Source organism: Ranitomeya imitator, chromosome 1 (genome assembly GCF_032444005.1).
Source record: "Ranitomeya imitator isolate aRanImi1 chromosome 1, aRanImi1.pri, whole genome shotgun sequence".
Classification (NCBI taxonomy): Eukaryota; Metazoa; Chordata; class Amphibia; order Anura; family Dendrobatidae; genus Ranitomeya; species Ranitomeya imitator.
In genome coordinates, this window is record NC_091282.1 from 803,247,646 (window position 1) to 803,270,508 (window position 22,863).

The 22,863-nt window shown below is 43.6% G+C and overlaps 1 protein-coding gene across 1 annotated transcript in view; it reads right to left on the reverse strand.

Moving 5' to 3' along the window:
• GCH1 (GTP cyclohydrolase 1) overlaps positions 1-22,863 on the reverse strand; it is a 75,092-nt gene that overhangs the window by 12,649 nt on the left and 39,580 nt on the right. Inside the window, exons 3-4 of the mRNA XM_069738696.1 lie at positions 13,712-13,821; positions 11,919-11,974 (exon numbers count right to left, since the gene is read on the reverse strand). Coding sequence (XP_069594797.1) covers positions 11,919-11,974; positions 13,712-13,821 — 166 coding nt within the window. The remainder of the gene's footprint in view (positions 1-11,918; positions 11,975-13,711; positions 13,822-22,863) is intronic.

A 22,863-nucleotide genomic window follows, 5' to 3' on the forward strand; every position in this document is an offset into this window, starting at 1 on the left:
TAGTGTTTGGCTCTGCTGCATATAGTCTAGTTATATTTGAGTATATAAATACAGATTACTTAGCCCCGCCCATGAGGATCCATGCTGTAGTGTTTGGCTCTGCTGCATATAGTCTAGTTATATTTGAGTATATAAATACAGATTACTTAGCCCCGCTCATGAGGATCCATGCTGTAGTGTTTGGCTCTGCTGCATATAGTCTAGTTATATTTGAGTTTATAAATACAGATTACTTAGCCCCACCCATGAGGATCCATGCTGTGGTGTCTGGCTCTGCTGCATGTAGTCTAGTTATATTTGAGTATATAAATACACAGATTACTTAGCCCCACCCATGAGGATCCATGCTGTAGTGTTTGGCTCTGCTGCATATAGTCTAGTTATATTTGAGTATATAAATACACAGATTACTTAGCCCCACCCATGATGATCCATGCTGTGGTGTTTGGCTCTGCTGCATATAGTCTAGTTATATTTGAGTATATAAATACACAGATTACTTAGCCCCACCCATGAGGATCCATGCTGTAGTGTTTGGCTCTGCTGCGTGTTGTCTAAGTATATAGAGTATGTAAATAAACAGATGTTAGTCAAACCCATGAGGATGCATGCTGTGGTTTCTGGCTCTGCTGTATGTAAAGAAGTATATTTTCATGTATGAAAGTAAACAGTATTGCTAGAGAAATCCAATACAACCAAACCTCGGGTCCCAGTACAGTAATTACATATTGTCTATATCATTCATCCATCTATTTAAAGCTTTATCAGTGTATACTGAAAAGTTCTGCAACTTCCTGTTATACTTTGTGGTTTAATTTCTCACGATTCTTAGTATCTCTACTTGCTGATAGTGAATATGAACATTCATGTTTGCACCCAGAGTCGGAGACCCACTACAGACAGTTGCCATATTAATTTCATAATTTTTACTTGCACTGATACATTGTACCAAAGTATCAGTTTAGGAGAAAGATGTGTGCACAGATATGTCTTATGTCACAGATCCCCAGAAATACAATTGTAGCAGTCAGCTGTAAGTAGTGTTAGTTGTATGGGGATTCTCAACCTATCACTGCAAAAAAAGACTGACAGCAAGCAGAGATCTTGAAAGGAAACAGAAGAAACTCTGAGCCTTCTGGAAGGGAACAACCCATCCAAAGATTGACTTACATGCAAATTCATTGGGCAACTTACTAACTAAGACAATGTAAGTAGCAAGCAATGGATATCAAAAGGAAGGGAGTGATGCATACCTGCAGGATCTGACTACACAGCCTTTGTTTGTAGTCTGTTACTATGGAAACACTTAGCATTGCCTGAAAGCTGTATGCATACAACAGTAAAGGGATTTTTTTTTACAAATCTATTTGCTAAGTCCCTCCATTTTTTTAGATGTCCTAAAGCAATAAAACACCCTTTGAGACAATCTATGTAAAAAGGGATTTGTCTGCCCTGTTTCTTCTTATTAAATGTATCTGCTAGCCTTATAGCTACAAGCCTCCGCGGGATTAAATGTCACATTTCATTGGAAAAAGTTTACACAGTGAGTTAAAGGTGAGAAGGAGATAAGGAACAAATATTAAGCAAATAATCGGTTACAATCCAATATAAAAGATTAGGGAAACATTAAATCGAGAACTTATATAAGGATAAAGCCCCCGACTCCAAGGATTAAACGCTCAGAGGACAAATCGTAGATCACTCCGGGATTAATTGTGATCTATGGGACATGTCTCCAAGGACCCCAATCCACAAATATGCCCCCATTTAGCACAATAGACATTAATGTCATTTATGGCGGGAATTACGTCCTCTAGTCTATGATGGGTCAGTGTCCGGGGGCTTGATTTTCTCCGGATTTTTCTGTTCATACCCTATCAAGGGGACGAAGAGGAATGGTATCTTTTGAAGGGGTTATCCAGGATTAAAAAAAAAAAGCAATATTGCTTTCTTCCAAAAACAGCGTCACAGAGCACTGATAGGTTGTGGACAGATGTTGGAATAAACCAGCAATGTTTCCTGGGCAGTCCCTGATGTTATACCTGGTGACGAGGGGGCTCCGCACATCACAGGCATGAAACAGAATCCTACAAATACCACTAGTATTACTGCCAGATCATTGCCATCTTTATTATCGCACCTAGTATTCTTATTACTACTTTCATTTCTACTACAACTACTAACCATCGGAATGATAATTGTAGAAATAATTGTAGAATTATTATTATTATTATATACTAATACTGCTGGTATTATTGTGACTATTATTTGCAGTGCTTATTACTATTATTACTTATACTGCTGGTATTATTCTTACTATTATTTGCAGTGCTTATTACTGTTATTACTAAGGCCGGCGTCACACTTGCGAGTTTTACGGACGTAAGAGCGCAGAAACTACGTCCGTAAAACTCGCAAAACATACGGCACAATTATTCTCTATGCCCCTGCTCCTATCTGCCGTATTAAACTGATCAGTATTATACGGCTTTCTACGGCCGTAGAAAATCGCAGCATGCTGCGTTTGCCACCGTATTGCGCAAATAAAACGTCAATGAAAGTCTATGGAAGCCCCAAAAATACGGATTACACACGGACCAGCAGTGTGACTTGCGAGAAATACGCAGCGGTGTTAGCGAGAAAAGCCGGTAATTCATTGCGGTGTACAGTAAAATCACACTGACAGCTTACAATAGAATAGGTAGAATAAATGTGAACACATAGAATAGGTATATATATATATATATATATATATATATGTCATTGAGACACATATATGTATATATATTATTATTTCATCCAGCGCGATATAGCAGAAAGCCGGTAATTCAATTACCGGCTTTTGCTCTCTCCTTCCTAAACCCGACATGATATGAGACCTGGTTACATACAGTAAACCATCTCATATCACCAATTTTTTTGCATATGCCACACTACTAATGTTAGTAGTGTGTCTATGCAAAATTTGGCTGTTCTAGCTAGTAAATTAAAGGGTTAAATGGCGGAAAAAATTGGCGTGGGCTCCCGCGCAATTTTCTCCACCAGAGTAGTAAAGCCAGTGACTGAGGGCAGATATTAATAGCCTGGAGAGGGTCCATGATTATTGGCCCCCCTGGCTAAAAACATCTGCCCCCAGCCACCCCAGAAAAGGCACATCTGAAAGATGCGCCTATTCTGGCACTTGGCCACTCTCTTCCCATTCCCGTGTAGCGGTGGGATATGGGGTAATGAAGGGTTAATGCCACCTTGCTATTGTAAGGTGACATTAAGCCAAATTAATAATGGAGAGGCGTCAATTATGACACCTATCCATTATTAATCCAATACTAGTAAAGGGTTAAAAAAATACACACACACATTATTAAAAATTAATTTAATGAAAAAAATCACAAAGGTTGTTGTATTAATTTATTCTACTCTCAATCCACTCACTGAAGACCCTCGATCTGTAAATAGTAAAAAAATAATAAACCAACAATATACATACCTTCCGAGGATCTGTCACGTCCAACGATGTAAATCCATCTGAAGGGGTTAAAATATTTTGCAGCCACGAGCTCCGCTAATGCAGCTGCTCATGTCTGCAAAACCCCGGAGAATGTAGGTAAAGTAGGTCAGTGACCTATATTTACCTGCATTTGTGGTGAGGCGCCCTCTGCTGGCTGTTCCTAGATCGTGGGAACTTTCCTAGAAAGCTCCCTGGCTCGAGTTCATATGAGGACAACCAGCAGAGGGCGCCCTCTTATGAACTCGAGCCTGGGAGCTTTCTAGGAAAGTTCCCACGATCTAGGAACAACCAGCAGAGGGCGCCTCACCGCAAATGCAGGTAAATATAGGTCATTGACCTACTTTACCTTCATTCCCCGGGGTTTTGCAGCCACGAACAACGTTGCATTAGCAAAGCTCGTGGCTGCAAAATATTTTAACCCCTTCAGATGGATTTACATCGTTGGACGTGACAGATCCTCGGAAAGTATGTATATTGTTGGTTTATTTTTTTTTATTTACAGATCGAGGGTCTTCAGTGATTGGATTGAGAGTAGAATAAATTAATACAACAACCTTTGTGATTTTTTCATTAAATTAATTTTTAATAATGTGTGTGTGTATTTTTTAACCCTTTACTAGTATTGGATTAATAATGGATAGGTGTCATAATTGACGCCTCTCCGTTTTTAATTTGGCTTAATGTCACCTTACAATAGCAAGGTGGCATTAACCCTTCATTACCCCATATCCCACCGCTACACGGGAATGGGAAGAGAGTGGCCAAGTGCCAGAATAGGCGCATCTTCCAGATGTGCCTTTTCTGGGGTGGCTGGGGGCAGGTGTTTTTAGCCAGGGGGGGCCAATAACCATGGACCCTCTCCAGGCTATTAATATCTGACCTCAGTCACTGGCTTTACTACTCTGGCGGAGAAAATTGTGCGGGAGCCCACGCCAATTTTTTCTGCCATTTAACCCTTTAATTTACTAGCTAGAGCAGCCAAATTTTGCATAGACACACTACTAACATTAGTAGTGTGGAATATGCAAAAAAAAATGGTGATATGAGATGGTTTACTGTATGTAAACCAGGTCTCATATCATGTCGGGTTTAGGAAGGAGATAGCAAAAGCCGGTAATTGAATTACCGGCTTTCTGCTATATTGCGCTGGATGAAATATCTATAATATAACACTGGGAGCGTCACTCTGTCCGAAGCCTTTATAGACTGCGCCGGCACTTGCGCCGGCGCAGTCTGGCCCCCACAGAGTGACGCTCCCAGGAGATCGCGGTATGCGTAAGCACTGAACGCATACCGCGATCTCCACCGGAGAGTCAGGGACCGCCAGGAGGGTAAGTTTATTCACTTTTCCCCGTTCCAGCGCTGCGTGCGGCTCCGTCTCCCGGCTCCTCTGCTGTGACAGTTCAGAGGGCGCGATGACGCGCTTAATGCGCGCCGGCGCCGCCCTCTGACTTACCAGTCACAGGCAGAGGAGTCGGAGTGTGTCTTCAAGAAAATGGCGCCGGAAAGCGCGGACTGCGCAGGCGCCGATTCCTGCTGCCAGAATCGGCGCCTGCGCAGTCCGCGCTTTCCGGCGCCATTTTCTTGAAGACACACCTGCAGTGGAGCCGGACGATAGGTGAGTATGGTATTTTTTTTTTTTTTTATACGGCAGCAGCATACGGGGGCATACACACTGGAGCGTCTTATGGGGGGCATATAATACAATGGTGGCGCAGGATGGGAACAGCACATGACAGAACGGGGGCAGGATGGCAGCAGCACATAACAGAACGGGAGCAGGATGGCAGCAGCACATGACAGAAAGGGTGCAGGACGGCAGCAGCACATGACAGAACGGGCGCAGGATGGCAGCAGCACATGACAGAACGGGCGCAGGATGCCAGCAGCACATGACAGAACGGGCGCAGGATGGCAGCAGCACATGACAGAACGGGCGCAGGATGGGAGCAGCACATGACAGAACAGGGGAGCAGGATGAGAGCAGCACATGACAGAACGGGCGCAGGATGGCAGCAGCACATGACAGAACGGGCGCAGGATGTCAGCAGCACATGACAGAACAGGGGAGCAGGATGGCAGCAGCACATGACAGAACGGGCGCAGGATGGCAGCAGCACATGACAGAACGGGCGCAGGATGTCAGCAGCACATGACAGAACAGGGGAGCAGGATGGCAGCAGCACATGACAGAACAGGGGAGCAGGATGAGAGCAGCACATGACAGAACGGGCGCAGGATGGCAGCAGCACATGACAGAACGGGCGCAGGATGTCAGCAGCACATGACAGAACAGGGGAGCAGGATGGCAGCAGCACATGACAGAACGGGCGCAGGATGCCAGCAGCACATGACAGAACGGGCGCAGGATGGCAGCAGCACATGACAGAACGGGCGCAGGATGGGAGCAGCACATGACAGAACAGGGGAGCAGGATGAGAGCAGCACATGACAGAACGGGCGCAGGATGGCAGCAGCACATGACAGAACGGGCGCAGGATGTCAGCAGCACATGACAGAACGGGCGCAGGATGGCAGCAGCACATGACAGAACGGGCGCAGGATGGGAGCAGCACATGACAGAACAGGGGAGCAGGATGGGAGCAGCACATGACAGAACGGGGGCGCAGGATGGGAGCAGCACATGACAGTACGGGGGCGCAGGATGGGAGCAGCACATGACAGAACGGGGGCGCAGGATGGGTGCAGCACATGACAGGATGGGAGCAGCAAATGAGACAGAATGGAGGCGCAGGATGGGAGCAGCACATGACAGGATGGGGATGCAGGATGGAGCAGCACATGACAGAATGGGGGTGCAGGATGGAGCAGCACATGACAGGATGGGGACGCAGGATGGAGCAGCACATGACAGAATGGGGGTGCAGGATAGAGCAGCACATGACAGGATGGGGACGCAGGATGGAGCAGCACATGACAGGATGGGGACGCAGGATGGAGCAGCACATACCAGGATGGAGACCATATACCAATATACAGTTAGGCCCAGAAATATTTGGACAGTGACACAAGTTTTGTTATTTTAGCTGTTTACAAAAACATGTTCAGAAATACAATTATATATATAATATGGGCTGAAAGTGCACACTCCCAGCTGCAATATGATAGTTTCCACATCCAAATCGGAGAAAGGGTTTAGGAATCATAGCTCTGTAATGCATAGCGTCCTCTTTTTCAAGGGACCAAAAGTAATTGGACAATGGACTCTAAGGGCTGCAATTAACTCTGAAGGCGTCTCCCTCGTTAACCTGTAATCAATGAAGTAGTTAAAAGGTCAGGGGTGGATTCCAGGTGTGTGGTTTTGCATTTGGAAGCTGTTGCTGTGAGCAGACAACATGCGGTCAAAGGAACTCTCAATTGAGGTGAAGCAGAACATCCTGAGGCTGAAAAAAAATAAAAAATCCATCAGAGAGATAGCAGACATGCTTGGAGTAGCAAAATCAACAGTTGGGTACATTCTGAGAAAAAAGGAATTGACTGGTGAGCTTGGGAACTCAAAAAGGCCTGGGCGTCCACGGATGACAACAGTGGTGGATGATCGCCGCATACTTAATTTGGTGAAGAAGAACCCGTTCACAACATCAACTGAAGTCCAGAACACTCTCAGTGAAGTAGGTGTATCTGTCTCTAAGTCAACAGTAAAGAGAAGACTCCATGACAGTAAATACAAAGGGTTCACATCTAGATGCAAACCATTCATCAATACCAAAAATAGACAGGCCAGAGTTAAATTTGCAGAAAAACACCTCAAGAAGCCAGCTTAGTTCTGGAAAAGTATTCTATGGACAGATGAGACAAAGATCAACCTGTACCAGAATGATGGGAAGAAAAAAGTTTGGAGAAGAAAGGGAACGGCACATGATCCAAGGCACACCACATCCTCTGTAAAACATGGTGGAGGCAACGTGATGGCATGGGCATGCATGGCTTTCAATGGCACTGGGTCACTTGTGTTTATTGATGACATAAGAGCAGACAAGAGTAGCCGGATGAATTCTGAAGTGTACCGGGATATACTTTCAGCCCAGATTCAGCCAAATGCTGCAAAGTTGATTGGACGGCGCTTCATAGTACAGATGGACAATGACCCCAAGCATACAGCCAAAGCTACCCAGGAGTTCATGAGTGCCAAAAAGTGGAACATTCTGCAATGGCCAAGTCAATCTCCAGACCTAAACCCAATTGAGCATGCATTTCACTTGCTCAAATCCAGACTTAAGACGGAAAGACCCACAAACAAGCAAGACCTGAAGGCTGCGGCTGTAAAGGCCTGGCAAAGCATTAAGAAGGAGGAAACCCAGCGTTTGGCGATGTCCATGGGTTCCAGACTTAAGGCAGTGATTGCCTCCAAAGGATTTGCAACAAAATATTGAAAATAAAAATATTTTGTTTGGGTTATGTTTATTTGTCCAATTACTTTTGACCTCCTAAAATGTGGAGTGTTTGTAAAGAAATGCGTACAATTCCTACATTTTCTATCAGATATTTTTGTTCAACCCTTCAAATTAAACGTTACAATCTGCACTTGAATTCTGTTGTAGAGGTTTCATTTCAAATCCAATGTGGTGGCATGCAGAGCCCAACTCGCGAAAATTGTGTCACTGTCCAAATATTTCTGGCCCTAACTGTAAATGCTCGCCACCCGGGCGTAGAACGGGTTCAATAGCTAGTTAATATATATACATATATGTGTCTACTGACATATATATATATATATAGACAGTATATATGTTTTTTGTTTTTTTTTACACATGGATCCCTTGTATAGCCGTATGTCGGTTTTGCAAGCCTGCGATAAAAACACGCAGTACGGATGACATACGGATTACATACGGAGGATGCCATGCGCAAAAAACGCTGAGACACCCTGCCTACGGAGGAGCTACGGACCACTATTTTCGGGACTTTTCAGCGTATTACGGCCGTAATATACGGATCGTATTTTCATACGCTGTGTGTGACGCCGGCCTAATACTGCTGGTATTATTGTGACTATTATTTGCAGTGCTTATTACTGTTATTACTAATACTGCTGGTATTATTGTGACTATTATTTGCAGTGCTTATTACTTTTATTACTAATACTGCTGGTATTATTGTGACTATTATTTGCAGTGCTTATTACTGTTATTACTAATACTGCTGGTATTATTGTGACTATTATTTGCAGTGCTTATTACTTTTATTACTAATACTGCTGGTATTATTGTGACTATTATTTGCAGTGCTTATTACTATTTATCAGGGCTGCTATCAGGGCATTACTGCCCTTACTGGCGTATTGGGCACAATAAGCAGAGGGGGCCTGCAACAGGCCCCCTCTGATCTGCTCATTGGGCCCCAGCGGCAGAAATTCTGCCAGCTCAGTAACTGCCCGTGCGTACTCCCGCAGGGCAACAGTTAACAGCACCCCTCAGATGCATCAACCGGAGGACACCGCTGGAGCTCGGCCAAGTGAGGAGAAACTTTTTTTCTTTATAAAGCCGCGGCATTGGGGTGCGTTATACTGGCATGGGGGTGCGTTATACTGGCATGGGGGTGCGTTATACTGGCATGGGGGTGAGTTATACTGGCATGGGTCATGGAGGTGCGTTATACTGGCATGGTGGTGCATTATATTATGGGGTGCATTATACTATGGGGCTGCATTATACTACGGGGCTGCATTATACTATTGGGCTGCATTATAATACTATAAGGCTGCATTATACTATGGGGGTGCATTATATTATAAGGTGCATTATACTGCTATGGGGTCTATTATATGGCTATGGGGGTGCATTATACTATGGGGGTGTATTATACTGCTATGGGGTGCATTATACTGCTATGGGGCTGCATTATACTGCTTTGGGGGTGCACTATACTATGTGGGTGCACTATACTGTGGGCTGCATTATACTGCTACGGGGGTGCATTATAATACTATGGGGGTGCCCTATACTATGGTGCTGCATTATACCACTATGGGGCTGCATTATACCATTAAGGATGACTATGGGGGCAATATGGAGAGACATGAGGCAGAATGGGTGGACAAGTGGGGTCAAGAATGGGAGGACATGTGGGGTCCAGAATGTGGGATATTATTACTGTAGGGGCTAATTAAAGGATATTATTTTTGAGGATACTGTTTTCAGTGTGGAGAGGAGAGGTCCTGCTACTGTGCAGGGCGACATGGTCGCTTTTTTCTTCATCTGGCGTAGTATAGAGGTTGGGAAAAAATTGGGGAATGTGCTCTAGATAACTGTGTTCTTTTCTGCAGAGACAAGTCCTGGCTGGAAGAAGTGATGGCGGTCTGAACTAGATGAAGAAGAAAAGTGAAGATGAAGCACTTCAACTAGAGATGTCACCGGTGAGTCAGTGTGTTTCCTGTACACTTACACTATATACTGTATACAGAGCTCCTGTGTATAATGTCACTGGTGATCCCTGTATTACCTGTACACTGACACTATATACAGAGCTTCTATGTATAATGTCACTGGTGATCCCTATATTACCTGTGCACTGACACTATATACAGAGCTCCTGTGTATAATGTCATTAGTATTGTGTGTTTTTTTATTAATGATCAGTATTGCAGTATTCGGTCACTATGTGGTGGTAATATGTGATCTGGTCATTGTGTGACGGTATTTGTTCCTTGTATGTGCTATTATTCGGTTACTGTGGTGTTAATATGTGGTCTGGTCATAGTGTGGCAGTATTTGTTCCTTGTATGTGGTATTATTCGGTTACTATGTGGTGGTAATATGTGATCTGGTCATGGTGTGATGGTATTGTTCCTTGTATGTGGTATTATTGTTCACCATGTGGTGATAACGTGGTCTGGTCATGATGGCGCAGTTTTTGTTACTTGTATGTGGTATTATTTGATTACTATATGGTGGTAATATGTGGTCTGGTTATGGTGTGGTGGTTTTTGTTACTTGTATGTGGTATTATTTGATTACTAGATGGTTGTAATATGTGGTCTGGTCATGGTGCGATGGTACAACCCTTGTGATATTAGTGGTCATTTAAAATTTTTTAAAATAAATAACAATATACCTACATTTTATTGGATATTTTAACAAATGTTTAGTAAGTTACAGCAGAGTAGGGCCCGGCCTAAAGAGGCTACCTTGCTGTGGTGGCGGATTAAAAAATCTTTTGGCCAAAACAAAAAGCGGCTGGCTATGTATGTGGTGATGGGAACTGTAAATGTGTGATTGGTGAGAATGTGGTGCAGAAGTGGAGTTTTTCCAAGAGAGAGTGGTGGAAATGTGGAAGGTTCAAGGGGTGGAGGCGGGGCTAGGGTGGAGCCTGAGTTGCGTTTCAAGGGGGCCCTGAAAATTTTGCCAGTATGGGGCCCCGAAATTCCTAGTGGGAGCCCTGAGTATTATTACTAATATTGCTGGTATTATTGTGACTTATTTGCAGTGCTTATTACTATTATTACTAATACTGCTGGTATTATTGTGACTATTATTCGCAGTGTTTATTACTATTATTTATAATATTATTACTATGACTTAATGCTATTACAAATTCTCTTATGACTACCACCTCCTTTTCTGATTACTATTATGAACAATACAATAATTTTTACTATTATTCATTGCTATTTTCCGACTCTTGTCAGATTATTACTAATGTAATGACTGTGAATATATTAATTTATTGTTACCAGGACTGTGAATACTTCATCCAGCCATTATTACTCTGCACTCCTACTACTCTTTATATGAGGGCATAGTAACGAGGAGTAGGGTGTAATTATTACGTCCGCTCCTGCGAGATCTCATCGTGTGTCACATGGACTCTACTCTTCATTAGTCAGGGACTGTCCATCATACTGATGAATGACCACAGCTGTCTCAGATGAGAGCGCTATCATGAGTCTTTTTTTTGCATCTCGGCTTTGGGAAAATGGCCGCCGCGATCTCTTCTGCGCACGCGCGGCATCCCGCGGCCATTTTCCTGAAGCCCCGTGCAGCAGAGCACTACATCTGCGCACGCGCGGCCCCAGGAAGATGGCCGCCCGCACCGATGAAAGGAATGACAGCGCAGATCGCGCGCTGTGTCTTCACGTGGGCACAGGGAATCCGGACCTTGGACATGCGCACACCACTACGCCACCAACGGAAACCTGGGGAAGAAAAGAACGCTGTGAACACGCCCACCTGACCAGACCAGCCTGATTGACAGGCGAAAACGCCGACTTTGGTAATGTATTTCTCGGCATACATGGGGAATCAGGGTACACTACATACACCATAGTAACGCACAGCACAGGCCCTATTTAACAGTATTTATATCTCAATCTCAAAAAACGGGGTGACAGGTTCCCTTTAAATGTCTGCAAAAAAAAAAAAAAATCAATGAACACTGGATGTGAACTCACCTCGCCAGCTTACTGAGCCCCAGCACTTGTTTGTTTGGGAGGTACCCTATGTGCACCTGAAAAAAAGAGGAAACCAAGCTGGAGATTGGATTCATAGACACATATATGCGGAGGCTGGGGCAGGAATGCAATGTGGACATGCTAAAGGAAAACAGCAGGAAAAAAACATAAACTGTGTTGCACCTATTTTAGGACCTGCAGGGATCTGATTGAGAATTGCTGTGTTATACACTGCATCTGCAGGTCCTGCACTAGGCACATTTTGTGCTTTCTTTTCATTATAACTTTTAGCAGGTCAGGCATCAGCAGCCGGCAACCCACCCGCCGGGGCTCCTGCTCAGAGACCTGGCACTTGTGATACTTATTGTATGGGGCCCATTATATATGGAGCATTTCATGGTGCCCATCTTATACTGTATGAAGCATCATATGGGGCCCATTATTCTGTATGGAGCATTATGTAGAGCTCATTATACTGTATGGAGAACTATATGGGGCTCATTCTGTATGGAGCAATATATGGGGCCCATCATATACTGTATGGAGCATTATATGGGACTCATACTATATGCAGCAATATATGGGGCTCATTATTCTGTATGGAGTATTATATTTGGCTCATTATTCTGTATGGAGCACTATATGGGACTCATTATTCTGTATGGAGCAATATATGGGGCCCATCATATACTGTATGGAGCATTATATGGGACTCATACTATATGGAGCAATATATGGGGCTCATTATTCTGTATGGAGTATTATATTTGGCTCATTATTCTGTATGGAGCACTATATGGGACTCATTATTCTGTATGGAGCATTACATAGGGTTCATTATTCTGTATGGAGCAATGTATGAGACTCATTATTCTGTATGGAGCAATATATGAGGTTCATTATACTATATGGAGCTATATATAGGGCTCATTATTCTGTTTGGAGCATAATATTTGGCTCATTATTCTGTATGGAGCATTATATTTGGCTCATAGTTCTGCATGGAGCAATATATGGGGCTCATTATTCTGTATGGAGCATTATATGGGGCTTATTCTGTATGGAGCAATATATGGGGCTTTTACTATATGGAGCAATAAATGGGGCTCGTTATTCGGTATGAAGCATTATATTTGGCTTATTATTCTGTATGGAGCAATGTATGGGGCTCATTATTCTGTATGGAGCAATATATGAGGCACATAGGGCACATTATTCTATATGGAGCACGCACTATATGTGGTGCCCATAATATTGTATAGAGAACTATATGGGGCTCATTATTCTGTATGAAGCACTATGTGGTGCTTCATAATACTGTATGGAGGACTTTACTGTCTGGTTTCTGAGCTATCACTCATGTAATGTAAAAAGTAAGTGAAATCTTTGGCACTGTACTATACCTACCATGATCCACTGTATATTTCTCTGCCGTATCTGTGGATCATGAATTGTGGTATGTGTTAAATGGGCCCACTGAGACACTTTCGCCCGGGGCCCACAAACTCCTGGAGTCGGGACTGCTTATAGCTGTCAGTGCTCCCGATACAGAGCTCCAAATTCAGTGCATAAACAGAGATGATTTGCAACATGCCACCACTAAAGGGAGCCTGATAAATACTATTTTATCAGTTCAATATTAAAGTTGTATGCAGTCAGCGCACCCTACTGGCAGTAGAAATTAATAATTTAACACCGTGATGGAGATTTGGTGCTCTGTATCAGACAAATGGAGCTCCAAGTGCTCTAATATATTGGGAAATTAATTAGCAATACGAGCATCACAGTCTTACCTTTCCAATGAAAGGAACTAGATGATGTTCACACATGGAAAACATGTCAATGTCCTTTACGATCACCATCTCATCATGGTCTTCATCAAAGATGGCGTCATTCAATACATCTGGAAAACCACATAAAATATATTTGGATAGTGAAAAATGAAAATAAATGTGCAATAAAAATGTAATGTTAAAATACTCAGGGTGGAAAATTAAGCAATGAGAATAGATCTTATTTATTTAACAGAATTCTGCAGATAGCAAATAAAACACATTGTTACATAGAGGCAGTGTTACGGTAGTTACAATCTTGTACATAGGGGCAGTATTATAGTAGATATATTCGTGTACATAGGAGCAGTATTTGTAGTAGTTATATTCTTGTACATAGGGGCAGTATTTGTAGTAGTTATATTCTTGTACATAGGGGCAGTATTATAGTAGTTATATTCTTGTACATAGGAGCAGTATTATAGTAGTTATATTCTTGTACATAGGGGCAGTATTTGTAGTAGTTATATTCTTGTACATAGGGGCAGTATTATAGTAGTTATATTCTTGTATACAGGGGCAGTATTATAGTAGTTATATACTTGTACATAGGGGCAGTATTATAGTAGTTATATTCTTGTATATAGGCGCAGTATTATAGTAGTTCTATTCTTGTACATAGGGGCAGTATTATAGCAGTTATATTCTTGTATATAGAGGCAGTATTATAGTAGTTATATTCTCATACATAGGAGCAGTATCATAGTAGTTATATTCTTGTACATAGGAGCAGTATTATAATAGTTATATTCTTGTACATAGGAGCTGTATTATAGTAATTATATTCTTGTACATAGGAGCAGTATTATAGTAATTATATTCTTGTATACAGGGGCAGTATTATAGCAGTTATAGTCTCGTACATAGGGGCAGTATTATAGTAGTTACAGTGGGTACGGAAAGTATTCCTACCCCTTTAAATTTTTACTCTTTGTTTCATTGCAGCCATTAGGTAAATTCAAAAAAGTTCAAACATTTTTTTCTCATTAATGTACACTTTGCACGCCACCTTGACAGAAAAAAAACAGAAATGTAGACATTTTTGCAAATTTATTAAAAAAGAAAAACTGAAATATCACATGGTCATAAGTATTCAGACCCTTTGCTCCGTATTGAGTAGAAGCACCCTTTTGAGCTAGTACAGCCATGAGTCTTCTTCGGAATGATGCAACAAGTTTTTCACACCTGGATTCTTCCTTGCAGATCCTCTCCAGTTCCGTCAGGTTGGATGGTGAATGTTGGTGGACAGCCATTTTTAGGTCTCTCTAGAGATGCCCAATTGGGTTTAGGTCAGGGTCCTGGCTGGGCCAGTCAAGAATAGTCACAGAGCTGTTCTGAAGTCACTCCTTTGTTATTTTAGCTGTGTGCTTAGGGTCATTGTCTTGTTGGAAGGTGAACCTTCAGCCAAGTCTGAGGTCCAGAGAATCTGGAACAGGATTTCATCGAGGATATCTCTGTACTTGGCCGCATTCATGTTTCCTTCAATGTTAACCAGTCGTCCAGTCCCTACAGCTGAAAACACCCCCATAGCATGATGTTGCCACCACCATGTTCCACTGTTGGGATTGTATTGGGCAGGTGATGAGCAGTGCCTGGTTTTGTTCAAACATACCTCTTAGAATTATCACCAAAATGGTCTATCTTCGTCTCATCAGACCAGAGAATCTTATTTCTCGCAGTCTGGGAATCCTTCATGTGTTTTTTTAGCAAACTCTATGCGGGCTTTCATATGTCTTGTACTGAGGAGAGGCTTCCGTCGGGCCACTCTGCCATAAAGGCCCGACTGGTGGAGGGCTGTAGTGATAGCAGGGGCTGTCTGGCACTTTTCAGCCTGGGGGGCAATCACAAGGCAGTGGCCCTCGAGTTGCGGTGACTATCGTTTTCCCTGCTTATCTCTGGCCATTGCATTAAAGCAGCAGACATAACAGGCTTTAAAAACAGGCTGGTACGTAGATATGGGAACAGTAAGGAGCATGCTGCATAGATATGGGAGCAGAACCAAGCTTACTCCAGAGATATGTGAGCAGAACGGAGCTTACTCCAGAGATATGGGAGCAGAACTGAGCTTATGCCAGAGATATGGGAGCAGAACGGAGCTTACTCCAGAGATATGGGAGCAGAACCGAGCTAACTCCAGACATATGGGAGCAAAACCGGGCTTACTACAGAGATATGGGAGCAGAACCGAGCTTACTACAGAGATATGGAAGCAAAACCGAGCTTACTCCAGAGAAATGGGAGCAGAACTGAGCTTACTCCAGAGATATGGGAGCAGAACGGAGCTTACTCCAGAGATATGGGAGCAGAACAGAGCTTACTGCAGAGATAAGGGAGCAGAACCGAGCTTACTACAGAGATATGGGAGCAGAACCGAGCTTACTACAGAGATATGGGAGCATAACCGAGCTTACCACAGAAATATGGGAGCAGAACAGAGATCACTCCAGAGATATGGGAGCAGAACAGAGCTTACTACAGAGATATGGGAGCAGAACCGAGCTTACTACAGAGATATGGTAGCAAAACCGAGCTTACTACAGAGAAATGGCAGCAGAACAGAGCTTACTCCAAAGATTTGGGATCAGAACGGAGCTTACTCCAGAGACTTGGGAGCAGAACAGAGCTCACTCCAGAGATATGGGAGCAGAACAGAGCTTACTCCAGAAATATGGGAGCAGAATAGTGCTTACCACAGAAATATCTGAGTAGAACAGAGCTCACTCCAGAGAAATGGGAGCAGAACAGAGCTTACTCTAAAGATTTGTGAGCAGAACAGGGCTTATCCCAGAGATATGGGAGCAGAACAGAGCTAACTCCAGAAATATGGGAGCAGAACAGAGCTTACCACAGAAATATGGGAGCAGAACAGAGCTTACTCCAGAGAAATTGGAACAGAACAGAGCTAATTCCAAAGATTTGAGAGCAGAACGGAGCTTACGCCAGAGATTTGGGAGCAGAACACATTTACTCCAGAGATATGGGAGCAGAACCGAGCTTACTACAGAGATATGGGAGCAAAACCGAGCTTACTACAGAGAAAAGTGAGCAGGACCGAGCTTACTACAGAGATACGGGAGCAGAATCAAGCTTACTACTGAGATATGGGAGCAGAACCAAGCTAACTTCAAAGATATGGGAGCAGAACCGAGCTTACTACAGAGAGATGGATCAGAACGGAGAATACTCCAGAGATACGGGAGCAGAACAGAGCTTACTGCAGAGATAAGGGAGCAGAACCAGATTAGTACAAAGATAAGGGAGCAGAACCGAGCTTACTACAGAGAAAAGGGAGCAGAACCAAGCTTACTACAGAGAAAAGGGAGCAGAACCGAGCTTACTACAGAGATAAGGGAGCAGAACTGAGCTTCCACCAGAAATATGGGAGCAGAACCGAGCTTACTATAGAGATATGGGATATACAGGTATATGAAAAAGTTTGGGCACCCCTATTAATCTTAAGCTTAATGTGTTAGAAAAACAGTTCTCCCCACATATCTATTATGATGGCCCCAGTTCTCTCTCTATATATATATACATATAGTATGACGGCTCCAGCTATCCCCATATATAGTGTAATAGCCCCGGTTCTCCCATATATGTAGTAGGATGGCCCCAGTTCTCCATATTAAAAATAATGAAGTTTATGCTCACCTCATGCTGATTCCCAGCATTGCAGCCTCCATTTTCTCTTCCGGTTTGCAGAGCGGCATGAGACAATAATGTAATCACGCCGCCTGCGTGAGCACACTGAAGTCTCAGGAAGCTGCGGTCTGCAGCTTATGAGACAGACCAGGGCTTCCACTAGGAATTTCAGGGCCCCAAACTGGCAAAATTTTCGGGTTCCCTTGAGACTGCGCCCAGGTTCCACACCAGCTCTGCCTCCACAGTCCCACCAACCACTCTTGGAAGACTCAACTTCACCACCACATCTTCACCGATCAGATATTAACAGCACCAACAAACACCAGATCACATTCATAACCAGCAGCTTTTGTCCTGGCCAAAATAATTTTTAACCCCTAAACGACCGCCGATACGCCTTTTAATTAACGGCGCTGTGGAAAAAGTAAATAGCGCCCCCCAGAGTCGGATTTTCTCCGGGGTCTCGGCTGCCGGGGGTAGCCGAGACCCCAGAGAACATGATTCGGGGGAGGGGTTTTACCGACCCCGCATTTGCGATCGCCGGTAATTAACCGTTTACCGGCGATCGCAAAAAAAAACCAAACGTGATTTCTTTTTAATTTCTCTGTCCACCGATGTGATCGCACATCAGAGGACAGAGAAATGGGGTCCCAGGTAGCCCCCCAATACTTACCTATCTCCCCCGGTGCTCCTTGTGGTTCCTGATGGGCGCCGCCATCTTCAAAATGGCGGGCGCATGCGCAGTGCGCCCGCCGGCCGGCACCGGGAGAATCTTTGGGGTCTCGGCTGCCGGGGGTAGCCGAGACCCCAAAGAACATGATCGGGGTCGGTTTTACCGACCCCTGTTTTGCAATCGCCGGTAATTAACTGTTTACCGGCGACCGCAAAGAAAAAAAAAAACGAAATGTAATTCTCTGTCCTCTGATGTGATCGCACATCAGAGGACAGAGAAATAGGGGGATTCGGGGACCCTATCATACTCACCGGTGTCCCTGGGTCCTCCTGCTGCTCCTCCTGGCTGCCGGGGAAAGAAAATGGCGGGCGCATGCGCAGTGCGCCCGCCATCTATCGCCATCTGCCAGCCGGCAGGAGAAGAGCAGTTGGGGCTAAAATTAGGGTTAGGGCTAGGGTTAGGGCTAGGGTTAGGGCTAGTTTTAGGGCTAGGGTTAGGGTTCGGGCTAAATTTAGGGTTAGGGTTGGGGCTAAATTCAGGGTTAGGGTTGGGGCTAAATTTAGGGTTAGGGTTGGGGCTAAATTTAGGGTTAGGGTTGGGGCTAAATGTAGGGTTAGGCTTCTTTCACACTTATGTCGGTACGGGGCCGTCGCAATGCGTCAGCCCGACATACCGACGCACATTGTGAAAATTGTGCACAACGTGGGCAGCGGATGTAGTTTTTCAACGCATCCGCTGCCCAATCTATGTCCTGGGGAGGAGGGGGCGGAGTTACGGCCACGCATGCGCGGTCAGAAATGGCGGACGCAACGTACAAAAAAACGTTACATTGAACTTTTTTGTGCCGATGGTCCGCCAAAACACAACTGATCCAGTGCACGACGGACGCGACGTGTGGCCATCCGTCACGATCCGTCGGCAATACAAGTCTATGGGCAAAAAACGCATCCTGCGGGCACATTTGCAGGATCCGTAGGGTTGGGGCTAAAGTTAGGGCTAGGGTTGGGGCTAAAGTTAGGGTTAGAGTTGGGATTAGGGTTAGGGTTTGGAATAGGGTTGGTATTAGGGTTAGGGTTGGCATTAGGGTTACGCATGGAATTAGGGTTAGGTTTGGGATTAGGGTTAAGGTAGGTTGTGATTAGGGGTGCATTGGGATTAGGGTTAGGTTTGAGGTTAGGGTTGAGATTAGGATTAGGGGTGTGTTGGATTTAAGGTTTTGATTAGGGTTGACATTAGGGTTGTTTTGGGGTAAGGGTTGTGATTATCGTTAGGGTTAGTGATTAGGATTATGGATCGGGTTGGGATTAGGGTTAAGGGTGTGTTGGGGTTAGGGTTGGAGCTAGAATTGGGGGGTTTCCACTGTTTAGGTACATCAGGGGGTCTCCAAACACGACAGCCAATTTTGCGCTCAAAAAGTCAAATGGTGCTCCCTCCCTTCTGACCTCTGCCGTGCGCCCAAACAGTGGGTTACCCCCACATATGGGGCATCAGCGTACTCGGGATAAATTGGACAACAACTTTTGGGGTCCAATATCTCCTGTTACCCTTGTGAAAATAAAAACTTGGGGGCATTCAAAGTTCTCACCACACATCTAGATAAGTTCCTTGAGGGGTCTAGTTTCCAAAACGGAGTCACTTGTGGGAGGTTACTACTGTTTAGGTACATCAGGGGCTCTGCAAACGCAACATACCGCCCACAGACCATCCTATCTAAGTCTGCATTCCAAAACGGCGCTCCTTCCCTTCCGAGCTCTGCCGTGCGCCCAAACAGTGGTTTACCCCCACATATGGGGCATCAGCGTACTCGGGATAAATTTGACAACAACTTTAGTGGTCCAATTTCTCCTGTTACCCTTGTGAAAATAAAAACTTGGGGGCTACAAAATCTTTTTTGTGGAAAAAAAAATATGTTTTTATTTGCATGACTCTGCATTCTAAACTTCTGTGAAGCACTCACTTGGGCATTCAAAGTTCTCACCACACATCTATATAAGTTCCTTGGGGGGTCTAGTTTCCAAAATGGGGTCACTTGTGGGGGTTACTACTGTTTAGGTACATCAGGGGCTCTGCAATCGCAACATAACGCCCACAGACCATTCTATCAAAGTCTGCATTCCAAAACGGCGCTCCTTCCCTTCCGAGCTCTGCCTTGCGTCCAAACAGTGGTTTACCCCCACATATGGCACATCAGTGTACTCTGGATAAATTGGACAACAACTATTGCAGTCCAATTTCTCCTGTTACCCTTGTGAAAATAAAAACTTGGGGGCTACAATATCTTTTTTGTGGAAATATTTTTTATTTTTTATTTTCACGACTCTGCACTCTAAACTTCTGTGAAGCACTTGGGCATTCAAAGTTCTCACCACACATCTAGATAAGTTCCTTGGGGGGTCTAGTTTCCAAAATGTGGTCACTTGTGGAGGGTTTTTGTTTAGGCACATCAGGGGCTCTCCAAACGCGACATGGCATCCGATCTCAATTCCAGACAATTCTACATTGAAAAAGTAAAACGGCACTCCTTCTCTTCCAAGCTCTGCGGTGCGCCCAAACAGTGGTTTACCCCCACATATTGGGTATCAACGTACTCAGGAGAAATTGCACTACAACTTTTGTGGTCTAATTTCTCCTGTTACCCTTGTGAAAATAAAAATTTGGGGGCAAACAGATCATTTTTGTAGACAAAATGCGATTTTTTATTTTCACGGCTCAACGTTATAAACTTCTGTGAAGCACATGGGGGTTCAAAGTGCTCACCACACATCTAGATAAGTTCCTTAAGGGGTCTAGTTTCCAAAATGGTGTCACTTGTGGGGGGTTTCCACTGTTTAGGCACATCAGGGGCTCTCCAAACGCGACATGGCGTCCAATCTCAATTCCTGCCAATTCTACATTGAAAAAGTAAAACGGCGCTCCTTCACTTCCAAGCTCTGCGGTGCGCCCAAACAGTGGTTTACCCCCACATATGGGGTATTGGCGTATTCAGGAGAAATCGCACAACAACTTTTGTGGGTTAATTTCTCCTGTTACCCTTGTGAAAATAAGAATTTGTGGGCGAAAAAATCATTTTTGTGTAAACAAATGCGATTTTTTTATTTTCACGGCTCTATGTTATAAACTTCTGTGAAGCTCTTGGGGGTTCAAAGTGCTCACCACACATCTAGATAAGTTCCTTAATGGGTCTAGTTTACAAAATGGTGTCACTTGTGGGGGGTTTCCACTGTTTAGGCACATCAGGGTCTCTCTAAACGTGACATGGCGTCCGATCTCAATTCCAGCCAATTCTGCATTGAAAAAGTCAAACGGCGCTCCTTCACTTCCAAGTTCTGCGGTGCGCCCAAACAGTGGTTTACCCCCACATATGGGGTATTGGCGTATTCAGGAGAAATTGCATAACAAAATTTATGGTCACATTTCTGTTTTTACACTTGTGAAAATAAAAAAATGGTTCTGAATTAAAATGTTTGCATTGTTCCTGTGAAGCACGTAAAGGGTTAATAAACTTCTTGAATGTGGTTTTGAGCACCTTGAGGGGTGTAGTTTTTAGAATCGTGTCACACTTCGTTATTTCCTATCATATAGACCCCTCAAAATGACTTCAAATGTGATGTGGTCCCTAAAAAAAAGGTGTTGTAAAAATGAGAAATTGCTGGTTAACTTTTAACTCTTATAACTCCCTAACAAAAAAAAATTTTGTTTCCAAAATTGTGCTGATGTAAAGTAGACATGTGGAAAATGTTATTTATTAACTATTTTTCGTGACATATCTCTCTGATTTAAGGGCATAAAAATACAAAGTTTGAAAATTGCAAAATTTTAAAAATTTTCGCCATATTTCCGTTTTTTTCATAAGTAATCGCAAGTAATATCGAAGAAATGTTACCACTAACATGAAGTACAATATGTCACGAAAAAACAATCTCAGAATCAGCAGGATCCGTTGACGCGTTCCAGAGTTATAACCTCATAAAGTGACAGTGGTCAGAATTGCAAAAATTGGCTCGGTCATTAAGTAACAAATTGGCTCTGTCACTAAGGGGTTAAGCTGATACCACGACACGGTAGACTCTTTTGGCCGGGCCCTACTCTACTGTAACCTTTTAAAAATAAATATATATTTATGTATTTTTCTTTAAGGGAATGAATCACATACATTTACTTTTTTTTTAACAACCATTAATACCACATGCAAGGGACAAATATCGTCACACCATGACCAGACCACATAGTGACCGAAAAATGCCACATACAAGGAATACCGCCACATCATGATCAGACCACATATCATCACCACATAGTGACCGAATAATATCACATACAAGGAAAAAATACCGCCGCACTATGGCCAGACCACATATTACCACCACATAGTGACTGAATAATACCACATACAAGGAAAAATAGCACCACACCATGACCAGACAATATATTACCACCACATAGTGACTGACTACTACAGTACTGATCATTAATTAAAAAATCAACACAATACTAAGTGCCATTGTGTACAGGAATTCTGTATTTACGGTCAGTGTACAGGTAATACAGTGATCACTGGTGACATTATGCACAGGAGCTCTGTATATAGTGTCAGTGTACAGGTAATACAGTGATCACCAGTGACATTATACACAGGAGCTCTGTATATAGTGTATAGTGTACAGGTAATACAGTGATCACCAATGATAATGTACACAGGAGCTCTGTATATAGTGGCAGTGTACAGGTAATACAGTGATCACCACTGCCAGTGACATTATACACAGGAGCTCTGTATATAGTATACTGTGTATAGTGT